The 15,350-nt window shown below is 37.9% G+C and overlaps 1 protein-coding gene across 2 annotated transcripts; it reads right to left on the reverse strand.

The window, feature by feature from the left end:
* Positions 1-2,330: 2,330 nt before the first annotated feature.
* On the reverse strand, positions 2,331-5,834 carry LOC126786822 (probable protein phosphatase 2C 4). Of its 2 annotated transcripts, XM_050512773.1 has the most exons (4): positions 4,007-5,831; positions 3,787-3,900; positions 2,847-3,111; positions 2,331-2,746 (listed from the first exon to the last, which is right to left on the reverse strand). In XM_050512773.1, exons 1-4 carry the CDS (start codon positions 5,675-5,677, stop codon positions 2,631-2,633), a joined length of 2,166 nt encoding a protein of 721 aa, XP_050368730.1. In that variant the 5' UTR covers positions 5,678-5,831; the 3' UTR covers positions 2,331-2,630. The 2 variants fall into 2 exon arrangements, with proteins under 2 accessions (XP_050368730.1, XP_050368731.1); XM_050512774.1 differs by lacking the exons at positions 2,331-2,746; positions 2,847-3,111 and adding an exon at positions 3,127-3,630 and having other exon boundaries at positions 4,007-5,834.
* Positions 5,835-15,350: the final 9,516 nt, after the last annotated feature.

A 15,350-nucleotide genomic window follows, 5' to 3' on the forward strand; every position in this document is an offset into this window, starting at 1 on the left:
ATTTATCACTTATTTTGATGTCTATCATCTACCAAGTCACTTAAAGTGGAGATATAGACTAATTGACAATTAGGTGCTAACTAATAGTATAATTAAATTTATTACTAGTCACTTTGGGCCCAAGGGACCCAAGCCCACAAAAAACTCACGACCGTGCCGCCTCCAATCTTGGATGCCACTCGCCTCGTGCCAATGATAACAGCCACCGCCCTCGTCATCGACCATAGGTTCACCACCAGAAAGAGTGGTAGAATTATGCCAATTGATCAAACCACCACCACCGCTAGCTTGATTCCGACCTAGTACTTTGTGAGTGACTATCCCCACTACCGTTATGATCGGCCTTCTTGTTGGAACACCATCCTAAACCCTGACGATCGATGCATCAAGACTATATCTAGATGGTAACACCGACAAGGTATTACCATGGACAGGTAGGAAATCTTTCTGCTGGGAAAGGATAGAACCCTTGTGAGAATATAAGGTGGTCGGAGCCGCCGTACTTGCTGCCATTCAAGAATCAAGAAGGGGCCGCCATAGATGTAGCGTGCAAAACGTCATGAATAGAGAGAACAACGTTCACATAGAAACCCGTCTTGTTCCTTAGGTTTGCACTTTATAGACTCAAGTCACACAATCTAACAAATGAAAATGTACTTGATTTTTGTCAATGTGGGAGGGTGGAGTAAAACTCAAATCTCTGCCCAATATTTTGCCAAAAAAAAAAACTAACAACATTCTAGCTAACATTAAATAATTTGTAAATAATAAGTCTAAAGGTCAAAAATCAAAAACAATTTTGTAAAATTAAAGTAATTCAAGGCGTTGATTGTACCTTTGGTAATCAGTGATTCGATTAGTATTTTTTTTTATCAAAATTAAGAACTTCATCTTTAGCATCCTCCTCATCTCCTTCTTGATCTTCTAATGTCTCGAAAACTCTCGTCATTCTCTCTATTAGTGAATAGAAAACGAGAGATGATAGATAACTGATAATAAAATTATCGAGCATCAACTTTTTTTATAGGCATATGACGAATTCTAGAACAAGCGGTTTTGTAATGTGAAATACAATGGGTACAAACAATTGGCTCTAAGCTAGGTATTAAGTTTTAATATTTTCCGCCTATTAAAATTATCAATTTGGCAAATACGTAAATTCGGTCTTAGCTATTTCACTCATGCTGAATGAAACAATGCATGTACGGTGCTAACTTTAGGGAAACAAATCATATTTCATTCATGACAAATTTATTTATTTGCAATAAAGAAATTAATAAATCGGAGACAACTAGAATCAGAGATGTATGAATCAGAGATAGCTAGAATGGAAAAGGTACATTTGGAATGTGAACGATTCATAAATGGATAAACCCATGTACCCCCTTGAGTTGTTGGGTACCCACGACCCCTGAATCAATTGTTGGTGATATTGTAACAATATCAAGTCTACATTTATTTTGATTCATTCATGTGTTAATAAACGCATGAATACTTTACACGTACTTGAATATGTACGCATTCATGTACGTGTTAGTAAATCAAACGATTGTTTTACTCCATAATCATTCTCTCACATTCTAAATATATATAAATTGTCCAAACAATATCAATGTGCTATCACGGTCAAGCTAGAAAAAGTCAACAATTTCTCAGAATCTATTAGACTGCATAAACCAAGCTAAAAAATGAACCAAACCAGCCGGGCCGCCGAGTTATTCAAGGCAACAAACCAAACCAGGCCCAAAACTAAGAGAGGCAAAGGTTGTTCTACCAATGGTTGCCGTAAGATAAACTCACACTGTCCAATTAATCTTCCCAGAACCCAAAAGAGTTGACGGGACTGTAGGCAGTTTGATAATAACTTCAATTGGCAGCTCCAATAATACTGTACCTTTTCCCTCTCAGTGAAGGAATCTATTGGGATAGGCTAGGAGGTTCTTAACTGCTGCAAGATGATGCAACTGATTGCGAATGAAACTCGCAGTTCGCAAAATCTTGATGATGACAATCATGACGAACTTGCATCATTCATTTTTCTGATATCATCCACCATCTTCCAAGTTCCAACTATAAATTTTGCATTTACTATCAATTCAGAAGTAGTTAGCAGTTGGAAGAAGCTGGTTATTAAGGCACCAACAAATTTAAGTTCAAATGTCTGCCTAAGGCTCTCGTTTTGCAAGCGCGTCACACAGAAGACGTAATCAGTTTGATTTTTTCAAAGCTTTGACCCAAGGGATTAGACTGCTTTGAATTTGGACCAAAGTTATTATGAACCTAACCGAGAAATAATTTCAGTCAGCTATGGACTACTATGAATGAAAATGTCAAACAAAATCGTTGTACGAATGCCATTTATTGGGAAAGTTACAATTTGGTCTATGCAAGTTTATAATCGACTAGAGCCAGGTTTTACATCTTTACAGTCCTCACCGCCCAGAAAACTGGACAACCAAGTTCCCCCTCAGGCATTTCCTGAAGCTTAATTGGTATTTTACAGAGGTGATTACGAGGAAAAGAAAAAAAGAAGAAAAGAACCGTCAAACAAAATGAGGAAAATGCCTGACTTTTTTTTCCGGGATGTCTCTATTATCATTTTATGTTTTTTAATTTATGATTTTCTCTACTTATACACAAGATCTCCATATTCTTCCCTCTAATGAAATCACGATTATGGAAACATCATCATGGTAACGCCTCCGATCCCCTTGTGGTATTTGAAGCAAATCGTGGAAATCCATACCTGTGATTCACCAGAACCAAGTTCATCTGTTAGTGTTCTGGAATGAATAAAACACTTCTACTCTAAGAACAAATATTTCTTTACTATGTTATGTTCGTACCAGCTTTTTTGGCGGCACGGAACAATACTTCCTCCACAAGATGCTGTGCTGGATCTCCTTCAGGTTGTAATGTGATGAAAAGTTCAACTTCAGAAACAGCTTCTTCGTTTGTGAAGTATTGATACAACCCATCAGAGGATAATATCAAGAACCTGTCTTTAGGGCCTAATCTGTGATGATGCAGATAAGGGAAGCAAGTGATGTACGGGGAAGTCCCTATATAATCAATTTGGAATGCCTCTAGAAGTGCATTGTTCCATTTAGGCTGCATTGACAAAAAAAAAAAAAACCACACGCATGAGCAAACAATTTCGCAGTAATTGTTAATCTAAAAGCAAAGATCTTTAAATGAGTGAAACAGATAATATGCATGTGCTTGTGTGTGTATAACTATCATCTAAAAGCAAATATCTTTAAACGAGGGATAATATGTTTGTGCTTGTGTGCGTATAGTTATCATTTCAATCATGACATGGGTACAAGATATCTGTTTCCGGAATTAGATGGGAACTGAAAGTGTAACTGAAGGCCAAAAGTGCTAGCTTAAGGTTAGGGACACATTAACATAAGCCTTGTTTTATTAGGAAAAATCTATCCTACGCCGATGTATACGGTACGCCGGCACATCCGACCGCACAATCCCACCATCACCACTGCGTGCAAAAGCTGACAGCCCCTGCCAGCCGTTCAGCCCCTGCTGTATGGTATACAGCGATGTACCCCAGACGAACCCGTTTTACTAACCTTGACCTCCATATTTCCTGAAGCATTACAAGTTTACAACCTAGGATTCAAGGTAATAAAATTCTTTCATGCATTAGATTTTTTGAATGATCCAAGTGGAACCATATAATTGTTAATCTGTTGATATTCACGGTAATTACATGAGATGAAATGAAATTCTAATTCAAGTAGGACCAGAAATACAGTGCATTAGTACCTGTTTGAGAAATCCGGCACCAAAAGCTCTGGTAACCTTCAATGAACCTTTAACACGATCATTCATGACAGCACAAGCATCCTCTGGGTGTTCATTTCGGATTCTATGAACTTCCTGAAAGAAATGCAAGATAAAAAAGATGAGATTTAAATTTCACCTCATCAAAACCACTGTCATCCATAAACTGATCGAAAACCGCACAAAGGGACTAATAATTCACCTCTAACTCGCTAGTACTGTGATCCATTGTCAACTGGACAGCGCTCAAATTAGGAATCGAATTCTGTCTCTCGCCGTCCTCAAGATCATGTAATGTCTCCTCATTGATCCTCTCCAAATCCTGCCTAATCTTCCCAAGCCAATAATCCGGTTCCGCCTTCTGGGCCAAAACAACCCGACTATCACCCACATTCATCACATAAACATCTTCCCCCTTCATCAACATCACAAGAACACAAGACCCCATCAAGGCAAGCTCAGGATTTTCCAAGAGCATCTGATCAGCAATTTCCAAATAGGCCTCCTCTGTTTTCCTCAAACCTTGAGACAAAGCCTTCAAAACATCCGAGTGATTAGCAGCCGATGACCCATCCGAGCTAGACCTATTCAACTGCTCCTTCAATCTCCGATCGAGCTCAACTCTCTCCCTATCCCACTCACACCTCCACCTCCTCTGATTATCCTCCCGTTTCCTGCCGGAGCTCCTGTACTTGGTTTTCGGGTTTCTAAACTCCTTTTTCTTCGAATGGGAATCAAAATTCACATCCCCACTTGCACTAGGATAATTCTCTTCCTCAACAGACCGGGAACCGGCATCTCCTTCTAGATTCCTTCCTACATCACTGTCCGAAACCGAATTATCCGGGTGATCAACACGTGAACCCGCCGCAGCTGATTCAACCTTCTCATCCCAAATCACCCCTTTCAGTTCCTTGTGGACAGCAGTGTACAAATTCGACAGAAGATAATCCGGCGCATCTGGACCGTTGAACCCATCGTAGATTCCAACGAAAACCCAGCCGTCCTCCTCCGACACGACAACATGGACTCGATCCTCACCAGCCTTCCCCTGCGCCCACTGAAGATTCTGGCTCGACAACGACTCGTCGTCTTCCAAACTCCCCTCGCTGCTGAAATTCACAGAGCTAACAGTCAAATTCTCGTTGTGATTCTGAACCTTACTGTCATGTAGTCCGCCGCCGACGATCCAATCCTGATCTTTAACGGATACGACGCGGTTTTTAATCGGGGCCAGAATCGAGTTCTGTCCCCGGTATATGGTTTTGGATATGGCTCGCTGAAGAACCCGGATCAGTTTCGGCTTCCCCGATCTCGGCTTGAACGCGAAGCCGCCGCCGTGGGAGAAGCTCCTCTGAAACTGCTCCGAGTAGCCTTTCTCCATCGGGCCGGAGAACAGCCCGCGATCGAGCGGACCCGACATAAAGGCCCGCTCAATTGGGCCGGATAAGAATCCGCGCTCGAGCGGTCCGGACCCGGGAACTCCGGCCCCGAAGTTCCCGGAAATCGGACCGGAGTTTATGAAATTGCGCGGGATGGGCTGGAGCGGAATCGAGGCGAAGGAGGTGGAGGACTCGAAGGCGGCGGCGCGGTCGACGCTGTTGTAGGAGTAGAGATCGACGAGGGCGGTGGAGAGAGGCGTGGAGGTGTTGGCGCTGACGGAGGCGCCGGAGATGGTTTTGAAAGTGGTGGCTTCTTCCGAGTGGACTTTGGAGGAGGCGAGCCAGGTCGGGTCGGGTCGGACGTAGCAGAAGGAGTGTCCCAGGCCCTCGTCGTAGGAGTCGGATAATAGAACGGGTACTTCATGGGTGTGGCGGTGGACTCCTTTAGCGCCGGTGAAGCAGACGCTTACTTTTCCGAAGCTGTTGCCCATCGGATTGTAACCACTAAAAAGAATATAAATTTGAATGAAAATATCGGGGATTTGTTGATGTGATTATGTGATGGATTTAATTGAGCTCAATTCATGGCCGACTCCGAGAGAGGAGAGAGAGAGAGAGACAAAGACAAAGACAAAAGAGTCTGGCTCAAACTAAACGAAGCTCAGAAGAAGAAGAGGGAGAGAGAGAGAGAAGGAGTTGACTTTACGGCTCGGGTTTTGAAATGAATGGAAATGACTTCATTTGTTTTTCTTTTTTTAGTTTTCTTTATTTTCCGATTTTTTCATATTGAAAATGCGTCGTGTTTTTTATATTTATGCCAAGCGTTGACTACAGGTTTCAGGGTTTTAAGCAAACTCGTTGAGTTTCAATATATCTTTCAACGGGAGCGCGTGGACGATACGCGCATTTGGAAGCGGAGATGTTTGAACAGCAGGGTGGGACCGGGAGAGGGAAAGACGTGATTGAATTGGGCTCGTTGGGGGTGTGTATCTGACGCGCGGCAAGAAGCGTTGCATGTACAAAGCTGGGGTGAAAACGCCGGTAATGGTCGAAAAGTTTAGGTGTAAAAGTCAATATTATATATATTTGCCACATTTCATGTTATATTTTTTAATATTATTAATTTAATTTTTACTGTAATTATGTTTAACTAATTCTTATACGTAAATAAATTTTAAATATTTTTACTGTTTAAACGTTGAGTATAATATAACCAATACATGACATAATTACTCATCAGATAGGAAAAGCGTGCCAGTATCACCGTTGGATTGGGTTGATGAGGTGCGAGGGTTGACGTACACGTGGCGGGAGTTAATTGATTGGCTCTGTCTGTTTGTCAACTCGAGGTTCCTCTCTACTAGAACGCTGTAGGCAGCTCAGCTATTTTTAGAGCTTGACTATTTTTCATTTTGAATTATATAATTTATATTCAATATTGCTGAAAAAAAAAAGAGAAAAAAAGGAAATTAGTTAGGAATGTAGTTTAATAAATTAGGTGAGGTGGGGTGGTTGCTAAAACATTTAGTATGTGGGACGTTTATTTATATAGCCTTGACTAATTGGACTTGTCCCATTGTTGACTTTGGATCAATTTGACAATCTGAATATTAAGATGCGAGAGAGGTAGATGTCCGATGTCGATATATAGAACAAAAGACTTCATTTACAAAATCTCATTAATGTTAGAGCAACTAAGTTTTCACCAATCAATCTTCACTTCACTTAAACAGACTATTTTTATTTATGGCACTCCTCTTTGATTTGGTGAAATGAACTACTAAATGAAATCTCGTATGCGGTGACGTAAGTATTCTTGTATCACACGGTAAATTTAACACAAATTATTTTCGATATTACTCTGTTGGTCAAAAGGGGAGCTCGGGGTATAAAATATAGCTGATTCGAAACTCATGTTGCCATTCTAGCATTTGTTATCAGTCACGTGTACATTTCGAAAGTCTAACTAAGCAACCAGATTTGAGTTCAGAAAATTCAGTCTATCGTGTGCTTGGAAATGAACTTATTCAAATAAAGTAAAAAGAGAAATCAAAGTCAATGAAGATGATGTTTTGATAATGAAGTATCAAGTAATTGGTGAATTTCTTTAAATGTGTAGGCATAAATCAAGATACTTTTAACATATCCTAGCTCACTAAAACTTCTAAACCTTGCATCAGAAGAGATTTGTGTAATTCTGTTTTTTCAAATTGAGCATTTGTCGAGGAGAATCAGGAGATATTTGGAGTGGAGGAAAATCGAGTTAAATAATTATTACAACTGTGTAACTTTGAAGGAAGTAAAACAATTTAAATGACTTCTTTGTGTTCCACATACATCTTGCGATTATTTCTCTGGTCATTGAAGGAATTGAGGCACACTAAAAGAAAAAAAATATATCAATTCTTAGATGCTCCGGAAGTGCACATTGCAAACATTCCTTTTAAATAGATTTAAGAGTGGCGGAAAAAAGAAAGAAAGAAATTATGACGTTAAGAAGAACAATTGTTATTATCTATTTGGAAAGCAATCTAAATCCTATGTAAAAAATGTTATCAATATGTTAAAGCTCCTTTTACCATCATCATGCTGATATGTGGATACAAAACTACCTAGCAAATCATGAGGCAAAAGTAAATGGTATTTAGGTACATGATTGCATGGAACACTTGAAAACAGAAAGGTTGGATTAATAATAAGTTGAATAATCTTACTAAGCAATAACCAATATACAATTAATTAGAGCCTAGCTAAGTGAGCATAAGCATTAGGTTGTATATGTTCTTCAACATTTATTTTGGCCAATTGTCAATGTTCTTCATTAAACAATAGCTAGTAATCTCAATTCCCACTCATATCTCTGATATTTCAAACCCACCATGATTCCCATACTGCAAGTGGAGAAAACCTTCCTAAGCCACCAGCACCTCTGCACATTCACTTGCTTCACCCACCAACTCTCTTTCCCAACTTTTGTCTCTTGTAGCACCTTCTCATCCTTCTATCATAAACTAATCCAACCTAATTAATATCATAATAAGACCTTGGTTTATCTGCATTTTGTAGACTAATCTAACTAAACTTATTAATTTATCAGAAACTTATTTTAATTCATTTTCTTCTTGTATTTCTGTATAAAAACTCCATTGACATAATATTAGAGAAGATTTCAAAATCTTGGACTCAATCTTCAGATACTGTTTGTGCCCAAATAAAATGAACTGTTGGGCAATGAAGCCCCAAAAAGTTGAATATATGTGTACATGTATAGCTGCATATATATTTCAATAATGAATGGCATGCATATCCAAATTATATTTTAGGAGCACAATTGGTATGCTTTGTAAACAATTCCAGAAGACATGAAAGAAGGATCATGGCCTGATGCATTGACTAATCATCTTGCAGGATAAAACTAATCATGCTTTGGATCCTTAAATCATATATTTGGGTTATGATAATAAAGAAAATTCATTTCATACACTCATTTTGTTATGTTTGGTGGATTTTTACTTATTACCTAGTGGACCTTTTAGTCCACTCCTATGCCACCATGTTTTTCTTGACTAATTGACCCCTAAATGCTATCCACTTCAGCTAAACCTTTGTTTATGCAAGCATAAGAACAACCAATAATGCGGATGTCATCTTTAGCATCAGTCCAGATTTTTCCTTATAAAGTTTGTTCGAAGATCATTAAATTATATGGTTTGATTATGTAAGCGGAAAGAAGTTTTACTTTGTCATATAATTTTCAAAAATTCATGAAGACAACTCCCTGAACATAGATATGTACCGGATAACTTTAGATATTTTGACTTCGAATAATTTGTATTTTAATTTTATTAGAAGAACAAACAAATCAATTAGATATAAATTAGTATGTAATGACTATGATTCATGAACGTTTGACAGATTCTACCATCTTGCATGGAAATATAGGGCAGCACAGTAAAATAATGATAAACAAACAACATAGAATTAAAAGAGGTTGTTTTGTTTTTGACTTACAAGTTCTGTCTCTCTCTCTCTCTCTTTCTCTCTCTTTTCCTAATGCACATAGACAAAACTTAGAACCTTTCAGCTCTTTAAAGATTGAATTAAAAGAGGTTGTTTTGTTTTTGACTTACAAGCTCTCTCTCTCTCTCTCTATCTCTCTCTTCCTAATGCACATAGTCAAAACTTAGAACCTTTTCAGCTCTTTAAAGATTGTATTTAGCATGCAAAAAGAATGTTGATTATAAGCAAAGTCATGTAAATTTAGTTTGCAAGGAAAACAAGGGTGGTAATTGGTATTATATAGACTATTGTAAATTTATGAATCTACCAGAAAAAGGCATTTTAGAAAATATAAATGCCAGCCATAGAGCAAACACAATCTAGAAATTTTGACCCAAAAGAGAATTTAGAGCTAGGCACCATGGTCACTATCATTAGGCTTATGCGCTTATGCCACCACCATTTCCCACTAGGAATCACTAGTACAATTTAGACATTGTTATAGTATTCTATGCCATATATGAATCTTACATCTATACTTTGCAACTTTGGCAGTTTTGGCTAAAAAGGTTTTGGCTGAGTTTTACAACTTGGGTGATTCACCCATTTGGGTGAAAATTGAAAAAATTACTTGTCTCTTAAGGAAGATGCAACTGAAATTGATGGCTGGAGTGAAAGCGGAACTTTGGTGAAAAGCCAATACATTGTGGAAACAATTGATCAGATTAGACAGAGAGGAGCGTTGTTGTCCAGAAAAGAAGATGCTGAAATGGCCAGACTTAGATATTGTTTAAAGCTTTCTGTGCACCCATCTTCATGTTGGGTTCAATCATTTGATTCAACTGGATTATATGGGTTGATTATGCTCTCTGATTCATACCTTTTGATCTGAACGTGTAAATATAATATCACACATCTGCGATCAATGGTTCGCTACTCTATATCAAATTTACACTTTGATTGATGTGCCTTTTACCATTATGCATGGGACTTCTTTTGAGAAATGTGATTCCTTACCCAAGTTTGATAACTGGCGTTACATTAAAATTTTAACAACCATCTCATTGTCCTAAACAACTGTGGTTGTTTCCTGCCAATCAACTTAGGCATCATATTCCTCAAAAAGTAAACAAACATAAGCATTAATTATTAAGTGAAACATGAGTTCATTCTCCATCTCCGTCTTCAAAATCTGTCTGGAGTCACAATACTGCTAACTAGACAGAAAAAAAGAAGAAGAGTAAATTCCTCTTATGGTAGCTGATGTTTGGCTATTTGGACAATTTAGTACTTAATGTATGAAAACAGACAATTTGGTACCTAAAGTTTTCAAATTTAGATCATTTTAGTACTTATGTCAATTTTGACCATATTTCAAGGTTATTTCCGTCATACTATCTCTACTTTACTTCATTTTTTCATAATATCTCCAAATTGCCTCTAAATTATCACTAAAAATTTGATAACTCATCCACTTAAGGATGATTTACGTATATAAGTTTTCATAATGTAGATATCAATCTAAATAATTTTAATTATAAGTAATTTAAAAAAAAATTTTAATAAAAAATTACAATTGAATAAAGGCAATTTATTTTCTTTGCAGAAAATAATTAGGATACAATAAGTATATTAAGAAAAAAAATTTATTTTCGATATATGCGAAGTAGATGCTCAGTGGAGTAGAAATATCAATTTAATTATCTCCAAAGAGAGGCAATTATAGGAAGAAATGAAGAAAAATGTGAATTTAATGAGTTTAGGGCTAGAATGATGAAAATAACCCCAAAAATGATCAAAATAGATAGAGATACCAAAATGGCTTACAAATGAGAACTTCAGGTACCAAATTGTCTGTTTTCATACATCATGTACCAAATTGTCCAAGTAGCCATACTGTAGGCAGTGTTCTAAATATCGGGATATATCGGGGATATATCGGCGATATATCGGTGATATTTAGAAACCGATAGGATAAATGCCATATCGCCTTAATATATCGGTCAACTCAAAATATCGGGTCAACATGCGATATATCGGTGATATATCGGGATATATCGGTGGATTTTTTTCGTTTGACTTTTTTTTCGGTGGACTTTTTTTTGGTGGACTTTTTTTTGGTGGATTTTTTTTTCGGAGACTTTTTTTTCGATGATTTTTTTCGATAATTTTTTTTCGTTGACTTTTTTTTTTGGTGACTTTTTTTCTTGTTACTTTTTTTTCGGTGATTTTTTTTAAGGAGGCGATGTCGTTTTGAGGAATTTCAACGCAAATAAACAGAAGATGATTTATGAAGATGATTTTCTCTCAGAAGATGAGGATGAAGATAATGGAGAAGATGATTTTGACTTTGATTCTGATGATGAGAGAGTTTATAATGCATGAATGCATAATCAATATCTCAATCTATCTTTTGTGCACCTATTTTTGTTCAATTAGTACTTAGTAGTTAATATTATTTGGTATATTTTGAAGTATATGTTTATAAATATATTAAATTTAAATTAAAAATTAACAAAAACGATAAATCCGATATAATCCGATATATCTCGATATATCCCCGTTATATCCTTATTTTCCAAAACCGATACGATGCCGATAACCGATATTTAGACCATTGACTGTAGGTACCATAGGAGGAATTAACCCAAGAAAGATAGAAAGAAAGAAAGAGAGAACACGCCTCCAAGCGGGGACTTGCAGCTGCTGGCGTTTCTCATCCGGCCGTGCGGCGGTGCCCGCGTCGGCCTTCGGCCCCGTTGGTGTGCGGTCGGATGGGATGGCAAATTTGTCATTCGGCTTTGTGATCGAAGATTAGGGTGGGGTGGGTCTGAGATTGGGTTTGTTGTAGCGGCGGCAGAGGCACGGGATGAGGAACTGTGGTGGCCACGGTGGTTTGGCCTTGTTGCGGCGGCTGTGCTTTTCGTTCTTGTGACGGTGGGAAGAGGGATCGAAGTTGGATATGGGGGAGGATCTCTTGGTGTCCATTCTCTGATGGACCTTGCTTTTCAAGATATGGGCACCAATTGGGTTCGGTGGTGGAGGGTGAAGGCGAGTTCTTTCTATTTGTTTTCAGGTTCCAAATGCGGCGGCGCAAACTGGAGGAGGGAGCGGTGGTGGTCTCAATGCTTTGTCGGTGCAGCTTCACACTCATTTCTTGGGCTCGTTTTGCCCCTCTTTGGTTGTGGGCCTGAAGGTTTCAGTTGGGCCTTCTTTGGCCTGGTAATACGGGTTTGGCTTACTTAGTGGGTCCTAACCAGCTTGTTTATTTTATCGTTTTTAGTTCTCGTGGTTAATAATTTCCTACAAAAGTTTTGTATGGGGAGTTGAGCTTGGTGTCCGTGTGTGCACTCTTTATGCCTTGTCTACCCTATGTAGGCTGTCACAACCCCGAAATTTTGATTGATAAAAATTCGAATTCGAGGTCATGAAAACTCTAAAACAATCTCAAATATATTGAAATCATCTTATAATAACAGTGTATCGAAACTGAGTTTACAACACGACTCAGTCGACTTGAAATATACATAACCAGTTTATACATCAGTATTATAACCAATGGAAATATAGAATTCACTCAATCCTCACCACAAACAGAAGAAAGAAATCTTCAAAGTAAGTTATCCGAATCTGCTAATCCCCACCTGCAGAACTATCCCCTATACCATCGAATTGGTGCATCGAGATTGTAGACACAAACCCGTTAAGATTTTCAGTCCGTATGAGTAAACCAACAGTATAACATATATCGCATACAAATGAAATATGACAGATAACATTTAAAGACAAACGTACTCATGTGACACTGGGCAACCTATCTTTTACCCAATATTATTTAAATATATGTGTAATCATGAGACACTGGGCAACCTATCTGTTACCCCTCATGCAATACACCGACAGACACTGGGAAACCCATATGGTTACCCAAAATTATTTAAAACATGGGTACTCATGAGACCCAGGTACCTATCTGTTATCCCTCATGCAGTACACCGACAAACATTGGGCAACCCATATGTTACCTAATATCACTCAAAAACATGGGTACTCATGAGACTCAGGCAACCCATCTTTCACCCCTTAAGTAGTACACCGGCAGACAGACTAGAGTTCTAACTCAATCGTAACATCACCCGGCCAAGGTTTGGTTCCGATTACTACCAACAACGTTCAAAGACCAGAAAACGTTTTAACAAGACTCAATGTTAAAACCATGTACAACATAACAATCCACACATGTTATTGTACTACAACCAAGCAACTCTTGCACAACAATATTATCTAGTCACCCCAATAATCCATTATACCGGAAGGTACGTTATCTCCCTTCCGGTCTCATCCGCCACAATTAATCAAGAACATTACCATCTCATAATTTAAATAGAAACCCTAACATTATATAATACAACAACCCATATATATGTATCGTATTTACCATTTTCGTACACATACACAACCCACTATATTATATAAATGTCACAGTTCACTCCTTTTTATAATTCAAACATATAAGTCACCGCTAAGGGTAGACTTGTCATAGTGAGATTTACTCACATTCACCATAGTCCATAATCACTAAAACCTTTTAAAATCATTTATTAAAATAGTGTTTCACTTACCCATGAACCGTAGATAATCAAGTTCACGTAATTTAAACCAAAACATATTTTTAGAACAATTTTTATAAGCTAGTGATGCAATGACTATGTTAACAACTCAAACTAAATTCAATAATCATAACACTACTTCGATCATGATGATCATTGTGAGGTTTATTCACCTTATTTCATGCGTGTAACTTCTACGATACCGAGAGCGATTCCCTCAATCATTTCTTCGGTCACCTAATTGCATGATAAAGTGCTTAGAAAACGATACGTAAAATCTCAGGTGACGATTCATTACAGTTGAAAACTGTTAAAAAAACATTTTTCATGCGCCGCCACCGTTCCGGTGACCACCGATGATCTCCAAAATTGACCACCACAATCTAAGCAACATTTCCAACAACTTTCTAGTTGACACCAATGTCTAAATCGAAGCTTAAACAGTCTAATCGACGAAGAACATAAAATCGGCACTATTCATAGACACTAGAAAAAGAAATCCTCGATTATCCTTGTATGTTTCGAAATAGATAAAACTGTTTTAGAATGTTGATATATATCCTACAAGCTTCAAAACACAAGAAGAATCACCTTGATTGGTTGCCGGAGGAGAGAGTTCTCATCACTTCTTCAAACGAAACAGTCATTGTTTCTTCATTTCTGGCTTCAAACAGCTTAAATCTCTCCCAAACACTTACCCAGATCGGTAGGGTACGAAGAGACGGTTCCAACGCCACCAGTTTCACTCAATTCTTTCGTCGGACGACGGAGATATGGCCGGAGCAAGATTCGGCAACAAAGAGGGGAAAATCGCGTGAACAGTACCCGAGCTCGGGTGAACAGTAACCGAGGTGATTTTGAAAAAAAAAACTGATTTTTTTATTTTTAATCTCCTCTCTTTCCTTTTATATTTTTTCCAAAATCGGAAATCAAACTTCTATTGCTAACAACTTTCACATACGACATCCGATTAAAGAGTACCGTGCGTCTACGAACTCGTATTGACGAACTCTACGACTTTCACGAATGAAGTTTTCTGAGATTCATAACGGATAAAAAGTAAACTCTTGACCCCTCACAGTAATGTTTTTGAGTATAAATCAACTCGAACACTTTCGTTTTCTCCCTCGTACTATTTAATCGGATCACTACCAATTTAAATATCTCCAAACAATAATTAGAAAATAATTATAAATTTCCGGGATATTACATAGGCGGCGAGTTCCTTGTTTCGTCAAATGGTCGTTGCTGCCTAGTGGCAGGGTGAAACTAAGTGTCGTCGAAGTGATTTCCGGCGGCAACATAATTGGAGAGCTGCTGTATTGGACATTAGGATATGTAACTACTACTTCATTATTGTTAGGGTCTCATATATACTATTCTCTCATTCTGTATGTCACCGCTGTTTTAAAGCAAATAGAATCATCATCAGAGTAGAGTAGTACTCTTTGTTAGTTGGTGCTTTGTTGAGTACTTGTTTGTAGGGAGCTTTGATATTATGTCAGGTCTTTGTAATCAGGAGTTTAGGCTTCATGTCTCCCCTTATATTCGACGG

Source organism: Argentina anserina, chromosome 3 (genome assembly GCF_933775445.1).
Source record: "Argentina anserina chromosome 3, drPotAnse1.1, whole genome shotgun sequence".
Lineage (NCBI taxonomy): Eukaryota > Viridiplantae > Streptophyta > Magnoliopsida > Rosales > Rosaceae > Argentina > Argentina anserina.

Bases quoted from the DNA above. Each gene is read 5' to 3' on its own strand.
- LOC126786822 (XM_050512773.1), bottom strand. From the start codon at position 5,677: ATGGGCAACAGCTTCGGAAAAGTAAGCGTCTGCTTCACCGGCGCTAAA. The intron at 3,901-4,006 runs GTGAATTATTAG...CATTTCTTTCAG, and splicing joins ACAGTACTAGCGAGTTAGAG to GAAGTTCATAGAATCCGAAA. The intron at 2,747-2,846 runs GTACGAACATAA...GGTGAATCACAG, and splicing joins CCGTGCCGCCAAAAAAGCTG to GTATGGATTTCCACGATTTG.